General features: G+C 28.6%; 1 protein-coding gene across 3 annotated transcripts in view; it reads left to right on the top strand.

The window, feature by feature from the left end:
- Positions 1-27101, top strand: part of LOC123266809 (glutamate receptor 1-like) — a 276715-nt gene that overhangs the window by 144340 nt on the left and 105274 nt on the right. For all 3 annotated transcript variants that reach the window (XM_044731227.1, XM_044731228.1, XM_044731229.1), the window contains exon 2: positions 10390-10542. In XM_044731227.1, coding sequence (XP_044587162.1) covers positions 10390-10542 — 153 coding nt within the window. The remainder of the gene's footprint in view (positions 1-10389; positions 10543-27101) is intronic.

The following is a 27101-nucleotide window of genomic DNA, read 5'->3' as shown; positions in this document are numbered from 1 at the left end:
AAGTCGACTAAGATAGTGACTTATAATTTTTTGGACTCACAAGTATCTCATTAAAAATTAGAAGTCGCATTTATTTGAAAAAATAAATTAATTTATAATATATTCATGCGCTCTCTTGTTTTATAAACTGAACGTCGATTATAACCTTACATCTGTCATATTTATTTGTCATAGCTCAACATTTCATGGATTATAAAAGTTTTGTAACTGCGAATATTAGTTGCAGAGATAACTAATAAATTTGTATTAACATACATATACAGAGTGTCCCAGAAGTAACGGACGCCATTGTAGCATTTGATAAAAAAAATAATTCTGAGACGAAAAGTCCTTAGCCATTTTTTAATCAGACGATTTTACTTTTAATGAAATTCGTAAAATCTATTTACTAGGACTTTAAAAAAATTGAAGTACACAATGACGCACACCAAGTACGTTCCAAAATTTTTTTCTTAATTTTTAAATTTACAACAAAATTTTTTTTAATTTCCGAAAATCATATACAATCATATCGGTTACTTGGATTTTTTAATTTTTCTATTTTATATCTTTTTGTAAAGAAAAAAAAAAATTTTTTTTTCTTAACAGTCTTATGAACGTGGACTTGGCGCGCTTTTTTTACAGTGAAACTGTTTTTGTTCGGATTTCAGTATTTTTTGTTATTATAATAAAAATTTGCAATTGGTACTAACTTAAATCTCAAGTTGGCTGCATTTTTTATAGCAAACTATCCCCTTGAAGCTACAGTTTATGTAAAAATAATTGCAGCGCACCCTGGCGGGTGTAGATGCAAGCTGTGAAATTTATTTTTTTAACTAGTTTCCCATCTATTGGAGGATTACCATGCATTCTCGAATTACTTAGTCTGTGGCATGTCACTTTTTACATCGAAAAAAAGTCAGGATCGAAATTTTTGAGCTTGCTATAGTTTGTGCTGATAAAATTTAATAATTTCAAGTAAATTAATGGTTATAATTGAATATAATTAATTGATATCAGTAAAATAAAGTATGAATTACTGTTATAATATAAAATTTAGGAACAAGAAGTACCGTCGAATTAAATAAAATTTTGCAACCTCGAAATACCGTTCTGCTTACAGTAAACACACTCGGTAGTCTGGCGCTCCGTTTACAACGGATTTGAACGGAACTTGGCGCCAGATTCTACCGAATCTGTGGATAGTCACTATTTCAATTTCAGAGAATGAAAAGCTGTGCCCTGTAAAGGATCTTCGAGGACATGAATAAAATAATAATAAATAAATAAATATATTATTATTATTATCATTATTATTATTACTACCTAATTCGTAAAAGGTCTGTTTTTGATCTACAGGCGATCAAAAACCGACTAAAAATTATGCAACGTTTTGGTCTGTTTTTGACCTTGATGCGATCAAAACCAGTTAAATGATTGTGACAAAAATAGTCTGATTTTGGTCTTGAAACAATAGAAAACAATTTTATTATAACATTAAAAATGATCTGAAATTGGTCTGAATTGGGAATAGTACAGGCAAAAACAGATTAAATTCTTATATAAAATAGATGCACATAATAAAATTAAATTGAATGAAAAATATTAAAAATTTTTATTAATCATAAAACAGACTAAATTTTTTGACCCGGGATTCGTACTCGAATTTTTATATTGAATTTCAAAAAATGTTATTCCCAAAAACTATCAAAAAAAATAAAATCCAAAAACTAAACTCCACAAACTTAACCACACCAAGCCAAAACTAGCCAACTATTCCATCCCTAAAAACCGATGACCAATAACTTAAAGCCTTTAAAAAACTGTTGATGTATCGTCAGCTGACGAACGTGAATTTCCGAGCCGTAGCAGCAGCAGTAGCTCTGGACTATCCGGGCATGGCATTCTTTTTGCATTCTCTCTGGATATTCCCCCAATCTTCGTAGCAATCCATCGCGAAATTGCTCCGCTCCCACCGGCTCGCATGGAAGAAATTGTCCTGCAATTGTGTAGTAACAAATCTCCGAACAAAAATGAATGAAATTCATAGAAAACAAAATCCGTCATATTGGAAATCAATTCCGGTTGCATCAAAAGCATTACTCTCTCTCTCTCTCTCTCATCTCCGTAAAAATGATGTATGCCTTTACCTTTTGATGCTGCAAACAATCGGTTAGTTATCGGGAAGCTCTTGATGTCGAGGATTACCGGATAAGATACCTTGTAATTATCGGGTGATGTTTATATTAGTCGTCAGTGGCTGGATGATTGAAGGACCTTTGGTAAATATAAGTGTGCAGCGGTGATGAGCATCAATGGAGATGACTAGAGAGAGGCTAGAACGAAAAGGGAATGAAGGAAGGAAAGGTTTGGGCGGACACAACCAGACTCCAGAACAGAAGAGACGAATTAGAGAGGAGACGACTAGACCGGGTGCACTCGATCGGACTAATTCCGTAGTGGAAGAGCCTACAAAGAGGATGAAGACCATTGGCTCAAGAACAAAGACCCCGAACAAAGTGATACAAGATTCACTAGATCCAGAGAATAGAGTGTCTCCCTTGTTTGCACAACAAAAAACACCCATCTTGTTATTTTTTATCCTCCCACTCCTTCCTCTGTTGGTACTCTGGCTCTGTTTTAAGTTTTTACCATTTTTTTATTTCTATGCACTCCACCCGGTTTAATATTGCACTCGTTCTGACAAAGAGGCTAATCATGCATTATCAAGTGCTGAGTCGATGAACCTTATCCACTTCTTTTAGCAACATTCCAGATTACTGTTAATTAAAAAGTGTCAGCTGAGTGAGCTTCAAATGTTTCGGGATATATTACATTCCATCCTTTTTATTACTTTGTTTTAATTATAATTAGAAATTCATTTTATGCTTTACGAGCCTGGAGAGGAAATTTTTTAAAAAATAAAAATCGGAAAAAAATGAAATCGATGTAAATGCACAGAGAGAGAGAGAGAGAGAGAGAGAGAGAGAGAGAGAGAGAGAGAGAGAGAGAGAGAGGAAGAGAGAGTCTGGATGGATTTGGTGTACCAGCGAGGATTTTGGTGGGAGATGTTGGGCACCAATCAATAGAGACGCGGCGGCGCGCCACCTGTCAACGGTTACGAGATAAACACCACTCGGTACGTTTACTCCGTACATGGGTATTTGCACTTGCACGTGCATTCACCAGCGTGATTACAAAATCAAGATCTCATGACATTCACGTTTATTTAAATTACTCCTCCCTAAAACATACTGATTATTTATTTAATTTTTATTTTCATGAATTATTATCTATACTAGAAATTTGAATAGTGTGCTACGCACGTGCCTAAATTTTAACCAATAATGAATCGTGGCCCGTTTTTTACGAGTTTCGACCTTTGACTAACTTTAAGACTTTCATATATTTTAATTTAGAGGATAAAGAGAATAAGAAAAATTTTGTTTTCAGGATATTCATATGATAAAAACGGTTTTTTTTTAGTAAAATTTAGTGTCATTGCAAAGGTCTTGACTCGAATTTGTACCTTTTCAAGGTTTCACTTTATTCTTACCGATAGTAAATTTATTATGATGAGTATATGGGCTGCATTCGAAAATCTTTTGTCTCTAGATACATAATTGAGAAATGGCCTTGTATCTTCTGAAATATTGACATTTTTGATGATATAAGCTCATCCTGATGTTACACTCATCAAGACCTTTCATTTGAGTACCCACATCAATTTTTCATATATTTATATATTATATTATATATATGTATATATAGAAAATATATCAAAAATACATGTGGGTACTCAAATGAAAGCTCTTAACGAGTGTAACATCGGGATGAGCTTATATCTTTAAAAACGTCAATAGTTAAAAAAGTACAGTACAATTTAACAAAATTCATTATTAAGAAGAGTCTCTTTATCTTGTGAATTATTGATATTTTTAATGATATAAGCTCATCCCGATGTTACACTCATCAAGACCTTTCATTTGAGTACCCATATGAATTTTTTATATATTTATATATATGAATATATCAAAAATACATGTGGGTACTCAAATGAAAGCTCTTGATAAGTGTAACATCCCGTGTAAAAAAAAATCGTCTTAAAATTGTCGTTCGTTTAAGATCTTAAACGTGACACAAAACAAGACTATTTTAAGACTCTTTTAAGACGCCAAAAAAAATAAAATCCGAGAGCAGATTTTTGAAATTTTGGTTCTCGAATTTGTTGTGAAAATTAATTTTTATACATTTTTTCGACGATTTTACGACTTTCTAACCGCAATATTTTTGAGTAAGATGTTTTTAAATTGAATTTAAAATTGTTAAAAAATTATCATCCGGCAATTTTAAGACTTTTTTAAGACGTTCCGTTTTAATGTTCCGGGGCTCTGTCGCTGTTAGCTCATCTTAAAATAGTCTCTAAATTTATTTTTAAGATTTTTTTAAGACTAATTTAAGATCATTTTAAGACAATTTAAAGACGCTCCATAATAATTTTCCGGAGCTGTTATTGTGATATCATCTTAAAAAAGCCTGGAAATTTTTTAATAATTTTTTTAAGACTATTTTAAGATTTTTTCAAAACGATTTTAAGATTTTTTTAAGACTATTTAAAGACGCAAAATTATTAAGAAGCGTCTTTAAATTTTCTTAAAATGATCTTAAATTAGTCTTAGAAAAAAATTTAGAGACTATTTTATGATGAGCTAACAGCGACAGAGCCCGGAACATTAAAACGGAATGTCTTAAAAAAGTCTCAAAATTGTCGGTTGATAATTTTTTAACAATTTTAATTTCAATTTAAAAACATCTTACTCAAAAATATTGCGGTTAGAAAGTCATAAAATCGTCTAAAAAATGTCTAAAAATTAATTTTCACAAAAAATTCGAGAACCAAAATTTCAAAAATCTGCTCTCGGAATTTTTTTTTTTGCGTCTCAAAAGAGTCTTAAAATTGTCTTGGTTTGTGTCACGTTTAAGATCTTAAACGAACGACAATTTTAAGACGATTTTTTTTTACACGGGATTATGATGAGCTTATATACTAAAAAATTTCAATTTTTAAGGAATGATATTGTATCTCGTCAACTAATGATATTTTAAAGGATATAAGCTCATCCCAATGTTACACTCAACAAGAGCTTTCATTTGAATACCCACATGCATTTTGATATATTTTTCATATGTACATATATATAATATATACAAAATATATGAAAAATTGATGTGGGTACTCAAATAAAAGGTCTTGATAAGTGTAACATCGGGATGAGCTTATATCTTTAAAAATTTCAATAATTAAGAACTGGCATAGCTATCTTGTCAACTAACGATATTTTTAAAGATATAAGCTCATCCTGATGTTACACTCATCAAGACCTTTCATTTAAGTACCCACATCAATTTTTCATATATTTATATATATTATATATATGTATATATGAAAAATATATCAAAAATGCATGTGGGTACTCAAATGAAAGCTCTTGATGAGTGTAACATCGGGATGAGCTTATATCTTTAAAAACGTCAATAGTTAAGAAAGTACAGTGCAATTTAACAAAAGTCATTATTTAATAAAGCAAAATTTTAATTTTTTTTGGTTCACAAGTCACATAGTGACTGCTAGGTTAATAGTTATGATTAAATGAAAAATAAGTTTTTTTTAGTTAAATTTTGAATGTTCAAGTTCGAATTTTAAATTATGTGTCAAATATTAAAAGCACAAAAAATTATATGCGACCTTATCGGAGAACAATTTAATTTACTACAAAAAAGTCTATTAATTTTTGTTATATTTTATATTTAAGTAAGAATTTCGAAAATAAAGATTCAAATTTCCATCGTCCTGTATAAAATTATAAAATTTTTAATTTATTATCATTATTATTATTATTATTATTATCATTATTATTTGTATTATTATTATTTTGACAAAAAATCATGTTTAAAATAATACTTCTATTATTCGGATGCATACAAAGCGGGTTAAACGTGATGACTGGTTGGAGGGGCTCAAAGAAAATTAACTATGTTACGGATGAATGAAACTATCAATCTTTTTCACGATGGGAATTTAACAAACCGTGCAAAGCTCTCTGTTGCTAGCTTTTGATTGATAAAATTAAATTTAATTGTCTTGTTGATTGGATAATTTATTATTCTTAATTAAAATAATCCATTTTATTATTTTTTATTCTTTAATTGTTGTAAAATTGTGAGACTGAAATTTACGAGGCCGTCTTATTCGTGTTGATGAAAAGGGACCAAGTCAAAAAGAGTCGAGTAAGAGTAAAATAAAATCAAGGATGAAGAACTTAAAGTTTATGGAGCATTTGTTGAACAACCACCAGCACACCCACAAGAATTTAAATCTCACTCCGTCTTTCTTTCACCAACTTTATATATCCAGATGTCGGATTAAAACTGCGAAAAGCCGCGGTTCGAATAATCGACCCGTTTTTTCTTCATTCTTCTCTTTTTCTTTTCGGTTTTTGAGAGAAGAGGCGAGAAGAAATGTTTAAGTGCAATGAAGAAAAAAGCTTCTCAAGCCTTTTTTTTTTTTTATTATTATTCCCTTCGTTCCTCAGCCTATCCTTGTTTTATTTTTTTTCTCAAACTTGAGATTCGCAGGACGAATTATTGAACCGTCTGACCTCATCTTTTTACTTAAACTTTTTTTTTTAACATTCAAGTGACTTACTAATAAGTTTTTTCTCAAAAGTTAATTGGATACTTTAGGCTTCTTGTAGCAAAAAAAAAAATAATGATAATAATTCTAAAAATTGATAGTTAAACAAAACAATGAAAATTTAAGTCTTTATTTTAAAAATTCTTGCTCAAGGATTAAAGATACGATAAAATTTGTTATTATTTTTTTATAGAAAATTATACGCTTAAATTACGATTAAAATTATACGCTTAAATTAAAATTATTAAAAAAGGAAGCTAGATATTATGGCAAAATTGACAGGAACGTTTTTGTCAGAAATTAAATTTTCCAAAAAACGTTGAATGGATTTTTTTCGTATTTTCAATGTTTGACCCACAATTTTTAATTGAAACTTGAACATCGAAAATTTTAGTAAAAAAACTAGTTTTTCATTAATTAATAAAAATTTTCCGAAACATGATATGAATAATAATAATAATAAAAAAATATTTCATTGTTTATTGTTTCGAAAAAGCCGCGTATCTCATATTTTTTATCCGTAAGTGGAAAGTGGTTTATAAAACAAAGGGAAGTCGATATGAAGACCGATGATTGGCGAGTTGTTGCTAACAGAAGGAAAACAAAAAAAAATATTGAAAAGGTATAAAAATGATGAAAAAAAGAGTAAACAGAAAAAGAAAAAAAAAGTAACTGAATAAAAAGCATCGATTCCGGGTACGAATTGACAGTAACTACGTTTCATCCACCGAAAGAATGTCGAAACCGAAACCGAATCCGAATATAACGAGTAGCATGAGCGAGCATGGTTTACTAGTGTGGAGGACTACCAAATTGCGCAGAGTGTACCTTACAATCGAACTTTCGATGGCCGTGTAATTGCGTTTCGGTTAAAAATTTGCAATCGAGATTATATGTTTCAACAGCTTGTGCCCTCACCAACTTGTTAAGAAAAATATTTTTCATTTCTTCATCCGAGAACTATACAGTATATAATTTAATATAAAATAATTTAATACACAGTGAAGCAATTAGTTTTTTAATAAACAGCAATGTCGCTCGGCTTATTATGCTTGCGAAACAATGTTCTTGATAAAAAATGATATACAATACTTGGTAGTGAGTGAAGTGAAGAAGAGTCGACTCAAAGACTTGATGGAATATGAAAGAAACCCGGAATATGACAATGTAAACTGATATTTTCTAATGAACCGTCTTCTGGTGGAAGAGAATTTCATCCTTTCTCTTGTTCCCGCTCTCCAGGTTCGAGTCCTTTCCTTTCGCTTCTACTGTACTCTCCACTATCCGTATTCCGTTTCTCTCGGGTATCTCTAGCCTCATAAGCACTTTACCGTGCTGGTGAGTTCAAAGCCAACCAGGAGTACCCGCTCAACTATGACTTTACTTGGTTATTCAATATTACATGATGATCATCTCTATCGCCTCTCAAACGAAAATCCCCGACCCGCTGCAACAAATAAATTACACAAAGGCCAATTTTTATAATCATTTTCTTCCTCTGCCTTTCCCTTTATTGATTGTATTAATTATCTCTCGAAATAATACTCCGCGTACAGAAGCTCAAATTAGTGTTACATCAATATAAACACTCGAACGGATTAACAAGAGTATTATGTAGAGATATAATGGTTGGATTTAGAAAGTCAATATCCATTAGTGTCGGTTAATATATAATACTCTCGGATTTTAGATATCTTATGACTAATTTAATTACTCTAATTAGACATCCGTCAAAATTTATCTGATTTTATTTTCCAGAAGTAATTGTATTGTTTGTCCGTGTTAAGGTAGTTCACTCGGGGCATATAGTTTGTACTATTTCTTTCTTTTTCACTCGCTAGTGCTGCCTTTCTCACAAGTTATCTCTTATTCGCTTTTACTAATCGTTATTTTTGTTTAACTAGTCAGTTTATTAACAATTTATCAAAATAATTTTATTATAAATTAAAGTAAGGTAAAAGACCCGGTTATTGACACTGGCCTAGTTGTTTGACATTTGCAATTTTATTCTAATTATAAAAAGAAAATGTCCTCAAAAAATTAATTATCTTAAAATTTATTATTCAAAAATGATGTTTATAAATTTATCATAAGATAAAAGACCCAGTTATTGACACTGGCCTAGTTATTGACACTTGCAATTTTATTTTAATTAAATCAAACAAATAGACTTTAATAAATTAATTCATATAATTTTTGAATTATAGAATTTAAGATAATTGGTTTTTTGAGAACATTTTATTTGTTTAATTAGAATAAAATTACAAGTGTCAATCAACTCGGCCAGTGTCAATAACTGGGTCTTTTACCTTAGTTCACTCGGGACATATAGTTTGTGCAATTTCTTTCGTTTTCACTTGCTTGTGCTGCCTTTCTCACAAGTTATCTCTTATTCGTTTTTACTAATGGTTATTTTTGTTTAACTAGCCAGTTTATTAACAATTTATAAAAAACTACATGGTCAAAATTTTCAAAATTTCTTTAGATTATTTTAAGTACATTATTTTAACAAGTATCATATTTTTGAAACTATCTTAAAATCCTTTCAATGCAATATTAATATTTGTAATTTTCTCACTCTCCACCCATACTGTCTGTGCTAAAATGTCACTTTTAATTACAATTATCTCATTTCTGGTATGGTCAATTGATTTCAAATGTTAACAACACATGTAATGCGTATTCTATTACCTATATTTCAAACTTCAAAAGATTCTTAAAATTTTGCATTTATGACCGAATTATCTTAAATCATCTTAAATAAAAAAAATTCTTGAAGTAAAATTTGCCAACTATTCTTTTATTTAAAAATAATTTCTGTTTGATTCAAAATTAGTTCCTTGGTTTAAGATTTTTCCTTTGAAACTAAGATAATTTTTTTAGCAATATATGTGTATTTATATAGAAGGTATGTGATAGTTGAGGAGGGAAAATCCAAGATAAAATTTACTGATCTTTGTATACATTAACCTTTTTAGTACGTTCTGAAATCAACATTGTTTAATACTGAAAAAATCCAACAGGTGGCGCATGGTCGCTAATTTGTCTCACTATTAGAGAGTTAAATTCTAAAATATAAATCATTTTTATACTCATTAAAGCTAATTAAGTTTTTTATTAATTTAATAAAGAACTAGAGAAAATTCTAAAGAGCTGAATAATTAATTCAGGATAAAAAAATATTTTCTTTAAAAAATAATGTACGTAAAAATTACTCATTCTAGTAATCTTTTTATCATTAACCATATTTGGATGCATATACATTGCCAAAAAAAATTAATTTAATTCGAGAGAAAAATTCTTGAACCAAAAACATTATTTTTAAAAATTTGATCATCTTTTATCAAGCAGAAAAATTCTTCAACTAAAAAATTGTCTTCAACTTGTGCAAATTCTTGATTCAAGAATTCTTCACAAAAATTAAACTAATTCAAAAACATTCTTTACTAATACTGATGTTAATGTCTATTATATTATATAATAATTTTAATAATTATTTTAAATAATTGATTTAAATAATAATTTCAATTTTTAATTTGTTTATGTATATATTTTTATTGTAGAGCCCTGAAGAAGTCAAAAAATTTTGACGAAACGTTGGCAATAATAATAAAAAATATTTTCCACATAAGGTGGTCCTTATTTCCCGATATTCACCTTTAATTTTAATCTACAAGGACATTATTAACATCATGGATTATATTATATGTTTTCAGGAGCAATATTCGAGCAGGGAACTGACGAAGTGCAGTCAGCATTTAAATACGCAATAGCAATCCACAATCAGAATAATACCACTCGTCGCTTTGATCTTCAAGCTTACGTTGATGTAATCAATACCGCCGATGCTTTCAAGCTTTCCCGATTGAGTGAGTCCTAAAAATCATTTTTACCACTTTTATTATTATTTTTTCCACTATTAAAAAACTATTTCAAAAAATTCATCAATTAAAAACTAAACGAGATTACTGGAATAGATAAAGCTTAAAAAATGATAGAAAATAAAGGAGCAGGGCAAGCGTTAAATTTAATCTCGGATTAATTGCCATTGATCCTTTTTTACGATACCAATTATTCTAATTTTTTTTTCTCTTCCGATTATTTTAAACCAGAGTCCTGTAAATTCTCAGGTTAATTAATTGAAAATATCTAGCCGGTTGAAAATGAAATAAAAAGTTAATTGTGGACAAACAAGTGAGTTGTTAATTTATTAAATAACTTCGGAAGGATAAAGTTTTTAAATAAAAGAAGGGTATCTCGTAACAACGTTCCGGTATTATAGATAACTGGCGAGTAGTGAAGATGAGATGAGACGACTTAGCTTTTGCCACGCTTGGGAATCTAATTCCCAAGTTTGAAACCCAGGAACCGAGCTACCAAGCTACCCAGCCACTCAGTGCTCATCGGCACCAGTGCAGGGGTAAAGTGTGTTCTCGACGACCGGATGACACGCGCGACACCCGTTTATAATAATAATAGAACTCAAGCAGCACAGTTTTGAATGGGTTTTCACCAACTAAACTCAAGAAGAAGACAAGATTGTCCGTTTTAAGGAATGACATTCGGAAATGACACGTCACCAGTCATCTTTCCATTCTCATTTTCATCCTCATTCTTATTCGTGCTATCATTATACCCAATGTCTTATCTTAATATTTCATCCAAACGTTCCATAACTACCTGGTGTCGTCGTCAAAGGAAGTTTACCATATTCATTGCATTGGAATTGATGATTTCTTATTTACAATTGAGTCTAATAGAAAGATTCAATCCTATTCCGTTTGAAGACATTCAATACAAGAGATTTAGGAGCAAAAAAAATGGATAAAAGTTCTTACTATGATGACGAGGTACTTCTGCAACTCGAAGTGCTCGTAAAATTGCAAAGAAGAGAGGATTCAAATCTGCGGTGTCTAATTTGGTAAGTGCAGATACCAAGACCACCTCCAAGATGCTGGCTGTGATAAACTTTGGCTTTACAACTCTTTTTTATCTTTTTATTTTCAATGGCTGGTTATGCATTCAAGATAATTTACTTTCCAACAACTTAAAATTTACTTTGTATAATGTTTATTTTTCTGCAGAAAAATTATCTGAAATGTTCATATTCGATTTAATATTTCCAAAAATTATTTTTGATAAGCCCTAACATAAAAATTAATCATATAAGGCTCCATCAAAATACATTTGGCTTGATGTGGTCATTTGTAATTTTTTTATCATCTTTAGTTTTGAAAATTTCCGACAGGTGGCGCATGGTCGCTAAATTATCTCCTTAGTGGATAGTTCAATTTGAAATATTCAATTTTTATCATTTTTTTGACTCTCTTAAGGAGCTCATATTGAATAATTTTTCATTTAATCAATTTTCAAATTAATTTTCATTATTTTTTTTATTTTAATTAATTAATACACGGAGAAAAATTGATTATACTATTTACTATAGAAAAATATCAACTCCTACTATCTGAAATTGTAATAAAATTGATTAGTCACAAATTAATAGGTGGTATAATTGACAATTGTAATAGCTACTATTAATAATGGTAACGGTTACTATCGAAAATGATAATTGTAATTATTAAAAATTATAACTGCTATAATCGAAGATGGTAACTGTAACCATCTCAGAGTATGAAAATTCTGAAAGAAAAAATAATATAAATTCATTTGCCTTGAAAAAAGCGGATAGAATCCCAATATTCAAATCGGGTGATAAACATTTGATTTCTAATTATAGACCTATCTCACTTATTTCGAACTTAGCTAAACTATTTGAAAAGATTATTTACTACAGACTTTATAATTTTTGTACCTGTAACAATTTGATCTCTGATAAACAATTCGGTTTTATGAAAAATAGAGGTACTAATGCCGCTCTGATTTTTACTTCAAATTTCATTTACAATAATATTGATAAAAATACTCCAACAGTACTGGCGTTCTTAGATCTCGCGAAAGCATTTGATACAGTCAATCATAAAATTTTATTAGATAAAATATGGAGAATTGGGATACGTGGTATTCCTCACCAACTTATTGTAAACTATTTGTCTAATAGATCTCAATGTATAAAAGTAAATAACTTTATCAGTGCTACTTTGCCAGTCAAAGTTGGCGTTCTTCAAGGTACCATTCTTGGTCCATTATTATTCATCTTATATATCAATGATATATTCAATGTACTCCCCAAAGATGCTTTAGTATCGTACGCTGATGATACGGCAATTTTTTGCTCTGGGAAAAGTTGGGATGTAGTCAGAACAAAATTAACCGATTGGCTTACTCGCATAGAGTATTGGCTTGAAGTAAATCAGCTATCACTAAATATAGATAAATCTACGTACATCACTTTTGGTAGTTATAAAGACAGTATTCCCAGATTTTTCCAACTTAGCATTAATAACAAAGAAATTAAAAGAGTTGAATTCTGTAAATATCTGGGACTCTATTTTGATTCTCATATGAAGTGGAATAAACATGCCATGGAATTAATCAAGAAAATAAAGTACTTCTCTTTTTTATTCTATAAATTAGCTTATTTACTTCAACCTAATGCTCTAAAATCAATATACCACGGTCTTTTTCAGAGTATTATAAACATGATATTACTAAGGGGAGGAGCATACAATAATTCTATAAAACCTATAATCTCTTTACAGAATAGACTAATTAATAAAATAAATACAACTAATAAACTTGTAACACCATTAAATAGAAAGCAGGCTTTCATAGCCAATAGTATTACGTACTACTTCTCAGAATGTAAAAAGTTATTTGCGGAAAGATTGTCAAATACCAGAACTAGACAGCTAATATTACCTAAAATCAAAAAATCAATAAGCTCAAAAAATGCATACTATGTTGCAATTAAATACTATAATAAACTATCGTTGAATCTAAAAAATTTTAATGTTAAACCTAAATGTATTCGTAAGAAGATTAGTTTATGGATTCTTGAAAATTCGATTTAATCTATCTTAATTTATTGTATCGTTTTTTTCTTTATATGATATGTTAAAGCTTTGTACTGTGTTTTTATAAATTGTATTTTACACATTGTATCACAAACTTAACTCAAATTATATTCTGTATATTCTGGTTCTATGTACAGGTGTCCTGCACCTCGATAGAACGTGCCGGAATTAAAACTAAACTAAATAAATAAATAAATTTAATTAAATTCTTTATTTGCATCCATATTTTATTTATGTACATTTTTTCCTTTGAAATATTAAAAAAAGTAAGAACACAATCGTTTAAATCCATATATGATTAAAATTTACAAATCATTTTTGACAATGATGTTTTCTAAAAATTTTTAGTAAAATTAAAAATTTTTTTTTTTGAAATTTCAATTTTTTTCAAATTTCAATTTTATTGAAAATTTTGATTTTTTTGGAAATTTTAAATTTTTTTGAAAGATTCGGCGTTAAAATTTGTTTTAGACAAATAAAAATTTAATTATAAATTCAATCCGAATTTAATCCCGATTTTTTGTGCACCACACTGCGCTACAAATGCTTTTAGTTAATTCATAAATGCATCGACGCTAACGCAGATTCTTAATCTTTTAAATATTTTTTACTAACATAGATAGTAACTATTATTATTACTGATGGTAACTACAACGATCAGGTTATATTAGGAATTACGATTTTGATAATAGTAGTAAGTAGTTAAAATAATAAAAGCTATTATTACTGATTACCATCATAATAGTAGTAGTTATCATCAGGATAGTAACTACTACAATTCAGATGGTTTACATAATTATTTAAATAATATTTACTACTATCGGATTTAGTTAATAGATTTTACCATAACTAGATAATAAACTCTACTATAAAATTTTCTCCGTGTATATACATTTTAAAAAATTGAAAAATTAATTTTTTTTCTCATGCAAAGCCTGATATAGCAATATATGACTAAATCACCTCAAACCAGATCATAAACCAGGTCATAATTTTTTCACGAATATTCGTTTGCAATTTTCAGTAAAAATGATGAAAATTTATTGTAAATAGGTGACAAAAAAAAATATTAAATTTTTCGAGGTGAGACACAGTGTTGACGATACTATCAAAGTCCCATGAGCCTTGATGGTTTTTCCCATCGTCTATAACCAGACCTTCAATGGATATAAACATAAGGTCTTAAGGGAGTATCCTCCGCCATCCGTAAGAATTTCCAATGGATATATATAAATATAAATATAAATAATACCCGTTATGTTTCGACGCCTCATACATTTTCTCTCGTTTCTTAATAATAATAATAATAATAATAATAATAATAATAATAATAATAATAATAATAATAATAATAATAATAAAAAAGGCCTACAGTAGAGTAACAGAATCAACTGGGGGTGTCACATAAAAATGATTAAAAAATAAGATTACCAATAGAATCCTCGCGCTGAGATTACGGATGCATATCAGCAAAGTAATAAAAGGAAAAGCCTTAATATATTTACTAATATTGGAGTGGTAATATGTTGAAAGGCGCAAATGAAAATGTCTGATGTCTGGTAGTGTACCACCTACCATCGAAAGAAGCTGAACCATCAGAATCACCAGGAGGATGGCAAAAGGAATAAGAGTAAGAGGAAAAGGAGAGATCTTCGGAGAGGATCAAGTAGGATCAATATATAGTCGATATGTAATTGCCTGGAGTAATATAGAAAAGACTTCTTGCTCTTTCATGCGGTCTCGCACCTTCGGGCGTCGGATAAACCGGGCGGGAATTGAACCTCAAGATTCATCTCGCGTCTTCCTTCTGAGCCCGGGTTGGGCAACCCCGCACCCCACCCCTTTTCCCATTCATCTACACACTTACACACCCATACACTTACAACCCCCGAGAATGTAAAGAGAGTGTAGAGGAAGAGGACCGAACGGAGGATAGAAAAGAAGGGAGATACCCTGGGGAGCTCTCAGCAGATTTATGCCACCCCTGGCCCTGGCTGGCAACCTTCTTTCCATATATATATCTATATATTGAACCATTTTCTTCCTTCTTCTTTCTCTCCGGAGTCTTCTCCTTTGCGCTTTACGGGAATCTCTATAGCACCCTCACTCTCAATTCTGCACTTCTACTGCCATCGCCCCGCAAACCGTTGGTATACTCTATGCTATATAGTGAACTACCACCGGAGGGATCTCACCAGGATATTATACGATATGCTCCAAAAGGTGATAGATGGCTATAATGTTCCGCTAAGATGTCGACGAACTGACGCTGCCCCCTTTCCAACGCTGGATTATTTTATTTTACATTTTTTTTTTTCATGTTTTTTTTTTAGTTTTATTTGTTTTTCTTATCAGGGTCGATTTTTTGGGATTGACGTACTCCGTGCAGGGATTGTGTATGATAAATATTGTGTTGTTGTTGTTAGTTAACTGTCATGGCATTATTTTTGAAATGCACGGAAAGTTTTTGGTGGGAATTATAAAAAGGGTTTGGAAAAATCATACAATCATTTTATGTTTTGTTTACAAAAATGTAAATTATTGAAAATATTCTATTGCCCCGTGTGAAAATCATCTGATATCATGATGAGGTTCATTATGAATCTCATATTTTGACACAAATATGAGATTCATATAAAAGCCATATCAATATTCATCTGAAACCCGTAATAAGTAAAATACTTATGTGAATGAATTTTTTTTTAATAGATTACTGAAATTTACATTTTTTCTGTTAATCAGAGGAAAAGTATAATAATTGAGAAAAGTAGTATTTTCATCATGCACTATACTGCTGAACTATTTTACTTTCTTTCTTGATTTTCTTAACTTAGAAGAATATTTAGAAAAACACTATCTTGGTTTAAAAAAAATTTTTGACTGACAAAATTTTTTCGTCTTAAGATAATTATTTTTTATTTTGAAAACAATTTAAATCCTCCTAAAAATTTCTTTAATTTAATTAATTTGCATTATTTCCTGTATATTTTTACGACTCAATAATTTTATATCACGATTTAAAATGGCTAACAATATCACTATGATATCATTACGATTTTATGAAGATATGACCGTCACTTTATTATGAATTTATGTTAATATCATAATGATTTCATTATTAAATTACTAGAAATTTTCTTTCTCCAACAGGAAAAATAAACATTTTATAATCAAGTTAAAAAAAAAATTTGTTCCCACAAATATTTTACTTATTACGGGTATCAAATGTATATTAATATAGCTTTTATATGAATCTCATATTTGTGTCAAAATATGAGATTCACTATGATATTCATAATGAACCTCATTATGATATCAAATTTATATAAAAGCCATATCAATATTCATCTGAAACCCGTAATAAGTAAAATACTTATGTGAATGAATTTTTTTTTAATAGATTACTAAAATTTACATTTTTTCTATTAATCAGAGGAAAAGTATAATAATTGAGAAAAGCAGTATTTTTATCATGCACTATACTGCTGAACTATTTTACTTTCTTTCTTGATTTTCTTAACTTAGAAGAATATTTAGAAAAACACTATCTTGGTTTAAAAAAAATTTTTGACTGACAAAATTTTTTCGTCTTAAGATAATTATTTTTTATTTTGAAAACAATTTAAATCCTCATAAAAATTTCTTTAATTTAATTAATTTGCATTATTTCCTGTATATATTTACGACTCAATAATTTTATATCACGATTTAAAATGGCTAACAATATCACTATGATATCATTACGATTTTATGAAGATATGACCGTCACTTTATTATGAATTTATGTTAATATCATAATGATTTCATTATTAAATTACTAGAAATTTTCTTTCTCCAACAGGAAAAATAAACATTTTATAATCAAGTTAAAAAAAAAATTTGTTCCCACAAATATTTTACTTATTACGGGTATCAAATGTATATTAATATAGCTTTTATATGAATCTCATATTTGTGTCAAAATATGAGATTCACTATGATATTCATAGTGAACCTCATTATGATATCAAATTTATATAAAAGCCATATCAATATTCATCTGAAACCCGTAATAAGTAAAATACTTATGTGAATTTTTTTTTTTTAATAGATTACTAAAATTTACATTTTTTCTGTTAATCAGAGGAAAAGTATAATAATTGAGAAAAGTAGTATTTTCATCATGCACTATACTGCTGAACTATTTTACTTTCTTTCTTGATTTTCTTAACTTAGAAGAATATTTAGAAAAACACTATCTTGGTTTAAAAAAAATTTTTGACTGACAAAATTTTTTCGTCTTAAGATAATTATTTTTTATTTTGAAAACAATTTAAATCCTCATAAAAATTTCTTTAATTTAATTAATTTGCATTATTTCCTGTATATATTTACGACTCAATAATTTTATATCACGATTTAAAATGGCTAACAATATCACTATGATATCATTACGATTTTATGAAGATATGACCGTCACTTTATTATGAATTTATGTTAATATCATAATGATTTCATTATTAAATTACTAGAAATTTTCTTTCTCCAACAGGAAAAATAAACATTTTATAATCAAGTTAAAAAAAAAATTTGTTCCCACAAATATTTTACTTATTACGGGTATCAAATGTATATTAATATAGCTTTTATATGAATCTCATATTTGTGTCAAAATATGAGATTCACTATGATATTCATAATGAACCTCATTATGATATCAAATTTATATAAAAGCCATATCAATATTCATCTGAAACCCGTAATAAGTAAAATACTTATGTGAATGAATTTTTTTTTAATAGATTACTGAAATTTACATTTTTTCTGTTAATCAGAGGAAAAGTATAATAATTGAGAAAAGTAGTATTTTTATCATGCACTATACTGCTGAACTACTTTACTTTCTTTCTTGATTTTCTTAACTTAGAAGAATATTTAGAAAAACACTATCTTGGTTTAAAAAAAATTTTTGACTGACAAAATTTTTTCGTCTTAAGATAATTATTTTTTATTTTGAAAACAATTTAAATCCTCCTAAAAATGTCTTTAATTTAATTAATTTGCATTATTTCCTGTATATATTTACGACTCAATAATTTTATATCACGATTTAAAATGGCTAACAATATCACTATGATATCATTACGATTTTATGAAGATATGACCGTCACTTTATTATGAATTTATGTTAATATCATAATGATTTCATTATTAAATTACTAGAAATTTTCTTTCTCCAACAGGAAAAATAAACATTTTATAATCAAGTTAAAAAAAAAATTTGTTCCCACAAATATTTTACTTATTACGGGTATCAAATGTATATTAATATAGCTTTTATATGAATCTCATATTTGTGTCAAAATATGAGATTCACTATGATATTCATAATGAACCTCATTATGATATCAAATTTGTATGAAAGCCATATCAATATTCATCTGAAACCCGTAATAAGTAAAATACTTATGTGAGTGAATTTTTTTTTAATAGATTACTAAAATTTACATTTTTTCTGTTAATCAGAGGAAAAGTATAATAATTGAGAAAAGTAGTATTTTTATCATGCACTATACTGCTGAACTACTTTACTTTCTTTCTTGATTTTCTTAACTTAGAAGAATATTTAGAAAAACACTATCTTGGTTTAAAAAAAATTTTTGACTGACAAAATTTTTTCGTCTTAAAATAATTATTTTTTATTTTGAAAACAATTTAAATCCTTATAAAAATTTCTTTAATTTAATTAATTTGCATTATTTCCTGTATATATTTACGACTCAATAATTTTATATCACGATTTAAAATGGCTAACAATATCACTATGATATCATTACGATTTTATGAAGATATGACCGTCACTTTATTATGAATTTATGTTAATATCATAATGATTTCATTATTAAATTACTAGAAATTTTCTTTCTCCAACAGGAAAAATAAACATTTTATAATCAAGTTAAAAAAAAAATTTGTTCCCACAAATATTTTACTTATTACGGGTATCAAATGTATATTAATATAGCTTTTATATGAATCTCATATTTGTGTCAAAATATGAGATTCACTATGATATTCATAATGAACCTCATTATGATATCAAATTTATATAAAAGCCATATCAATATTCATCTGAAACCCGTAATAAGTAAAATACTTATGTGAGTGAATCTTTTTCTAATAGACTACTAAAATTTACATTTTTCTGTTCATCAGAGGAAAAGTATAATAATTAAGAAAAGCAGTATTTTTATCATGCACTATACTGCTGAACTACTTAACTTTCTTTCTTGATTTTCTTAACTTAGAAGAATATTTAGAAAAACACTATCTTGGTTTAAAAAATTTTTGACTGACAAAATTTTTTGTCTCAAGATAATTATTTTTATTTTGAAAACAATTTAAATCCTCATAAAAATTTCTTTTAATTTAATTAATTTGCATTATTTCCTGTATATATTTACGACTCAATAATTTTATATCACGATTTAAAATGGCTAACAATATCACTATGATATCATTACGCTTTTATGAAGATATGACCGTCACTTTATTATGAATTTATGTTAATATCATAATGATTTCATTATTAAATTACTAGAAATTTTCTTTCTCCAACAAGAAAAATAAACATTTTATAATCAAGTTAAAAAAAAAATTTGTTCCCACAAATATTTTACTTATTACGGGTATCAAATGTATATTAATATAGCTTTTATATGAATCTCATATTTGTGTCAAAATATGAGATTCACTATGATATTCATAGTGAACCTCATTATGATATCAAATTTATATAAAAGCCATATCAATATTCATCTGAAACCCGTAATAAGTAAAATACTTATGTGAATTTTTTTTTTTTAATAGATTACTAAAATTTACATTTTTTCTGTTAATCAGAGGAAAAGTATAATAATTGAGAAAAGTAGTATTTTTATCATGCACTATACTGTTGAACTACTTTACTTTCTTTCTTGATTTTCTTAACTTAGAAGAATATTTAGAAAAACACTATCTTGGTTTTAAAAAAATTTTTGACTGACAAAATTTTTTCGTCTTAAGATAATTATTTTTTATTTTGAAAACAATTTAAATCCTCCTAAAAATTTCTTTAATTTAATTAATTTGCATTATTTCCTGTATATATTTACGACTCAATAATTTTATATCACGATTTAAAATGGCTAACAATATCACTATGATATCATTACGATTTTATGAAGATATGACCGTCACTTTATTATGAATTTATGTTAATATCATAATGATTTCATTATTAAATTACTAGAAATTTTCTTTCTCCAACAAGAAAAATAAACATTTTATAATCAAGTTAAAAAAAAAATTTGTTCCCATAAATATTTTACTTATTACGGGTATCAAATGTATATTGAAATGGCTTTTATATGAATCTCATATTTGTGTCAAAATATGAGATTCACTATGATATTCATAATGAACCTCATTATGATATCAAATTTATATAAAAGCCATATCAATATTCATCTGAAACCCGTAATAAGTAAAATACTTATGTGAATGAATTTTTTTTTAATAGATTACTAAAATTTACATTTTTTCTGTTAATCAGAGGAAAAGTATAATAATTGAGAAAAGCAGTATTTTTATCATGCACTATACTGTTGAACTACTTTACTTTCTTTCTTGATTTTCTTAACTTAGAAGAATATTTAGAAAAACACTATCTTGGTTTTAAAAAAATTTTTGACTGACAAAATTTTTTCGTCTTAAGATAATTATTTTTTATTTTGAAAACAATTTAAATCCTCCTAAAAATTTCTTTAATTTAATTAATTTGCATTATTTCCTGTATATATTTACGACTCAATAATTTTATATCACGATTTAAAATGGCTAACAATATCACTATGATATCATTACGATTTTATGAAGATATGACCGTCACTTTATTATGAATTTATGTTAATATCATAATGATTTCATTATTAAATTACTAGAAATTTTATTTCTCCAACAGGAATAATAAACATTTTATAATCAAGTTAAAAAAAAAATTTGTTCCCATAAATATTTTACTTATTACGGGTATCAAATGTATATTAAAATGGCTTTTATATGAATCTCATATTTGTGTCAAAATATGAAATTCGTCATGATATTCATAATAAACCTCATCATGATATCAGATGATTTTTACACGGGTGAAATTTACAGTAATAACTTTTAAAAATTTTTTTTGTAATTTTAAACAAAAAAAAAATACTTAAAAAAATTGTTTATTTAAATTAAATTAATTTTCATTTATGTGGAGCAAAAGTTTGAGATAATGAACAAAACATTCGGACTATCTGTTGAGTAATGAAATAAAAGCGTATCGTTTTGATCTTTGCATCCTCATTAAAGTAATTAAACCTGACATTATCAATTACCATCAAAATCATTAACATAAAATTGAAAGAACCTAGTTTGAATTTCGAACAACAAGTACAGAGTTGGCTGTGTTTGATAGGTGATTGTTGGAGCAAGTTTTTGTTCAGTGCTTGCCGTAACTTTGATATGCTGTCGAAACAGTGTGCATAACTTTGTGCCCAGCGAATATTATTAATTATTTACACAGAAAATAAACAAACGTACATAAAATAAAAGAACAAATGTATGTTTTAAATGGAAAATAGCGATTGACAAATGTCAAACTACGGAAAAAAGGGATATCAATAAAATATTTAATTAAACTGGCGATGAATATTCCGCTCGGCGCATTGCTTCAGGTGAAATCAGCTCCAGAATGCCAAATAAAAACAAAATAAATAAAACCAAAACAAAATTGTTTGTAAATTGGATCTCCCTTGTAATTTCGCGTGAGTCTTTTCCAAGTCAGAATCAGAGATCGAATTCTGGGGGATTAAGAACTTGTACATATACCAGCCAACATAAATCCATAAGACAGACGAGGAAAAAAGAATTACCTCGGTTGTGGTGATTCCGGGTCCTCGTTTCTTCCCAGATTCAGCATAATTGCTTTCAGCACATTTATAATGGGATGCTCCCTCGTTCACTCAGCGCTCCGGTGTGGTGGATCTTCACGGATGAGCCACAATAGATTTGGCGTTGTACATGACTTGAGCTCTCACTGCTAGAATATATTCTTCTACTTCTACGTTTACTACTGCTACTGCTACTCAGACGGAGAAAGAAGAAAGAAAATAATTTAGTCAGAAAGCAACTTGAAGCCGGTAAAAACGAGCCAGAGCTTTAAAAATAAAACGGAAAAGAGATAACTGAAATCTTGTTGATCCAGCTCAGACAAACCAACCGGGCATTAATACAATTAGTGCTGAAGCTTTACTAAGTGCTATATTGTGAGATAACTATAACTATATCTTGGTATGTCTGTCTCACTTTTCGTACCCGTGCAATGGAGATCTTAGCTGGGGCTAGGAGTAGAACCAAAGTCTTGGACCATGCCCAAATTTTCATGGAGATGGAGCACTTGCTTGGAGTTCCCGGATCCCCAGTGCGAATTAACCGAGGATACCAACAACTAAGCCACCGGAAACACTCATTCGTCACCTACAAACTCGCTAAATTATTTCAATTGTTCCTCCATTACTCCCGTAATAGCCTTGCAACCCCAATTCCTTTGTCATGCAATACATCATTGCATTTTTAAAGTCTATGTTCAGTCGTATACTTGTTTTGGATTTTAGATATCTGTAAAAAATATTCGTATTTGTCTATAATAATCTAATATATAGGAAGTTATGGATAGGATTGATAATAAATAAAGAGAAAAGACAATATAGAAATATTTAAATAGAATCTTTATTTTTAAAAGGAATCGTATCGAGAGAAGTGTCGTTACTTAACAGAGTTTAGTCGTAGACTAACTATAATGTTAAAACTATTTTATTGTGAGGTCTAACCCTCTGTATCGTCCTGAGTAAAACATATCGACGTTCTAATTAGCAAATTGTCTAACTCCATTTTAGGAAATCTTCCATTTATACGAAAAAATAATTAGTTCAAAATTTATTATCACTTTGATAAACCATTTAATATCATTAGTATCTAATAGAGGTATAATATTTTTTTTTTTTATCATTCAAATAATTTATAATTGGACTATTGCTACATCAAAATGTAAAAAAATCACCCTCTAAAAAATAAGGAGTTAGACCAATTGCTAATTAGACCGTCGACATGTTTTTCTTCTTAACTAAGACCGTAATATTAGGATGAAAATTAAATCAGCCGATATCTAAAAATTAAAAAAATTTTTTTTGTTAAAAAAATTATTACAAAAAAATTAAAAAAAAAATTCATTTTTAAAAAACTTTTAAAAATATAAGTACAATTTTTTAAAAATATTATTTACTTCTAATTTAATAATTAAAAAAAAACTCAAAAAATTAACAATGTCGGCTAACTTTAGTATTATAATATTTGGTTGTACTGCACATGGTAAAATAAGGAGTCCTTTGTACAACTCATGTATCTAAGGTCATAAAATCAAGCTTATACAGGCTTTCTTATCCTAGCTGAACAAATGTGCCTTAAATGTGTTTTTCACATTTAAAAACTAATAAAATAAAATATATGTTATTTTTCTAAAATAAATATTTCTACACAGAAAAAAAAATATTCTTGAATCAAATCTATAATTTTGAAGAACTGTCTCTCCTTTACTTCTATAGTCATTTTAATCCGGTTCGTTCTTCCAACCAATACCAATTCTTGTTGTAATAAAGCTCCGCCAGGTAACAGTGCATTTAGCTGCTCAAATTATTGTAAGGGTTTGCGTCCATTGAAAAATTGTTACGGGGAAAATTAATTGATAGAGGCGACCAAAAAATATCTCATTATTTTTTTATTCTTACCATAAATGATTAATTTTTTTCCTTTCTATTTAACGATAGCTCTTAATAACGCCATAAAATTCGCAGTCTCTTAAGCGTCGCTATATAAAATTTACACTTTATTGGAATTACTACACAGAAAAAAAAAAGTTCTTGAATTTATATAATTTTGCAAAACTTAATTTTCTTGATTTGAGTAGAAAAATTTTTGATTTAAGGAAATTTTACTTGATTCAAGAATTTTTCGTCTTGATTCAAGACAATTACCCTCTTCAAAATTATTTTCTTTGTTCAAGAATTTTTCTCTTGAATCAAGTTAATTTTTTTTTCTGCCCTCCGGCCGGAAAGTGGCAACTTTCTGGCCGCTGCGCTAAACAAAGTTGCCACATTCCGGCTACGTAGAGCAGAAAAATAGTATACACACCTTGGCCAGAAAATAAGAAAGCCTCAGATCGAATATTTGTCAACCTCGGCTTCGCCTCGGCCAACAATTTACATGTGATCTGAGACTTTTCTTATTTTACTGGCCTAGGTATGTAATATACTATTTCTTGCTCTCCTAGCCGAAAGTACGCTCTTCCTGGCAGCAATTTACTTCAGGAAGAGCAACTTTTATTGCCTGCTCTAACGCATGCGCGCTACGCATATTTTCTGGCTCGGCAGCACAGAACCTCGCTTTCTTTCGCATTTTCGTGGCACGACCGGCCTATACAGCGAGTTTCAACTGTATATATAACAGTCACAACATCGTCTGTATGTAACATGTCAGCGCATAAACTAACCAAAAAATGTCAAAAAAATAAAAATAATTTTTAACTAGATCATTGTTAATGAAATATTTAATAATAATACTGCACAAATAATTGATATAAAAAAGTTAAAAAATAAAACATAATAGTTTTGTGAATTTTATTTGCTTTTTTTTATATTTTGATAGTTAGTAAAGCAATGTTTATAAAACGATCCATGTACTCTACAAACTTGTAATAATTTAATTTCAATCTTTCTTAGCCGTCGAATTCTAATTAAAAACTAATTTTTAATCAACTTAAAAAAATAAATTCTGTAATTAGAATGAGTTTAAATATTTGTGACAAATTCTGTGCATGATATCACTCTTAATCAGAGCATTTGTTAGTAAAGTTTAAAATAACATTTTTTTTCAATTTATTAACTTTTATATTTTTTTTTTATACCCGCCCCGACCAGCAAAGCCTCGGCTTTGCAAAAGTCGGGCGGCGCCCCGCTCACGCCAGGCAAAACCTCGGCTTCGCCTCGGTTTTGCAAAACCCCTTCCACGAGGTTGCGTACTTTCGGCTGGAGAGCAAGAAAAATAGTATACAACTCATGACCAGAATGTTGGATACCCTGACGTATGTGATATATTCCCATACGCCAGGAAATCCAACTTTCTGGCCTTGGGTTGTAATATACTATTTCAGTGTAAGAACAAAATATCTAAATTATACAGCTAAAAGTTTGTAACTGGGATTTATTTCTGCTCAGAGAATCCAACATATGTTCATATAAGGTCTAGGCGTCCATATTTAATTTTTTAAAGGTCTAGTATGTTCATTTCAAGACATATACAGACGTCAGGCCATATTAGGACATATGACTGGCTTAATATGGCATGATATGACTCGTTATAACTTGACATGCGCATATATAGTCTGATATAGTCATATATAATTTTTCGATCAAATTTAGTATTGAAAATCTCCGACAGATGGCGCATGGTAGCTAAATCTTCTCGCTAGCAGAGAGTTAAGTTTCAGAAGTTAAGTTTTAAAATAATTTTTTGTATTCTTATTCATATTCTGATTTGTTAATAAATTATATTACCAAATTAGCTTACATGTAAAAATTATTTAGATTAAAAATTCGTTCGGATACTATTGTAATCTTCATTTATAATTTAACAAAACCTAATGTAAAACCAGCAATATTAAAGTCAATCTATTAAGCACTAAATAATTCAACCGATAATCTTCTACCCGACTAAAATTTATAACTCCATCGCTAAAACTTACAAAATAACATTCTTTTACCGTCTATTAACTTGTAAATCCTTATTAAGAATTCTCAATAATTTTTAATTTCCGTCCACTCCCTTTGTGCCTGTTTAATTCAAAAACTATCTCGACGAGCTTCATAATAATAATTAATAATCCTTCCATTTATAATAACGTCACCACTCTACTTTGTTTAATAATTAACTCTAATAGCATTCTTGATTATTCATGTACATATTCCATCGATACCGGTCATGAATTATCAACTTTTCGCTATCCGATGATAACCCTTCATCTATTAAAAAGAAATAAAAAGAAAAAAAAAACAGAAGTTAATTGGCATTAAGACGTTGAATAAACAGAAGCAAAACAATTACCAGAGATTATTTTTTTAGAGATAAAGTTTAAGATTAAAGGACTGGGGGATGAAAGATCGGATGAAAAAGAAACTTTTGACAATGACAATATATAACAGGCTTTGTTGTGACGAGTCGAAGAGGAATCAGAATTAAACTTTTGGTTTGACAAAGCATTAGGGCGTCGACTTGATCAAAACTCCCTCCCATTGATTTTTCTTTAGTTTGGTTTCTTATTTTTACTCTCAAGAATCGTTCCT

Source organism: Cotesia glomerata, linkage group LG6 (assembly GCF_020080835.1).
Source record: "Cotesia glomerata isolate CgM1 linkage group LG6, MPM_Cglom_v2.3, whole genome shotgun sequence".
NCBI classification, from domain to species: domain Eukaryota; kingdom Metazoa; phylum Arthropoda; class Insecta; order Hymenoptera; family Braconidae; genus Cotesia; species Cotesia glomerata.
Note: the sequence above shows the minus strand (reverse complement) of the source record. Positions and strands in the feature narration are given on the sequence as shown.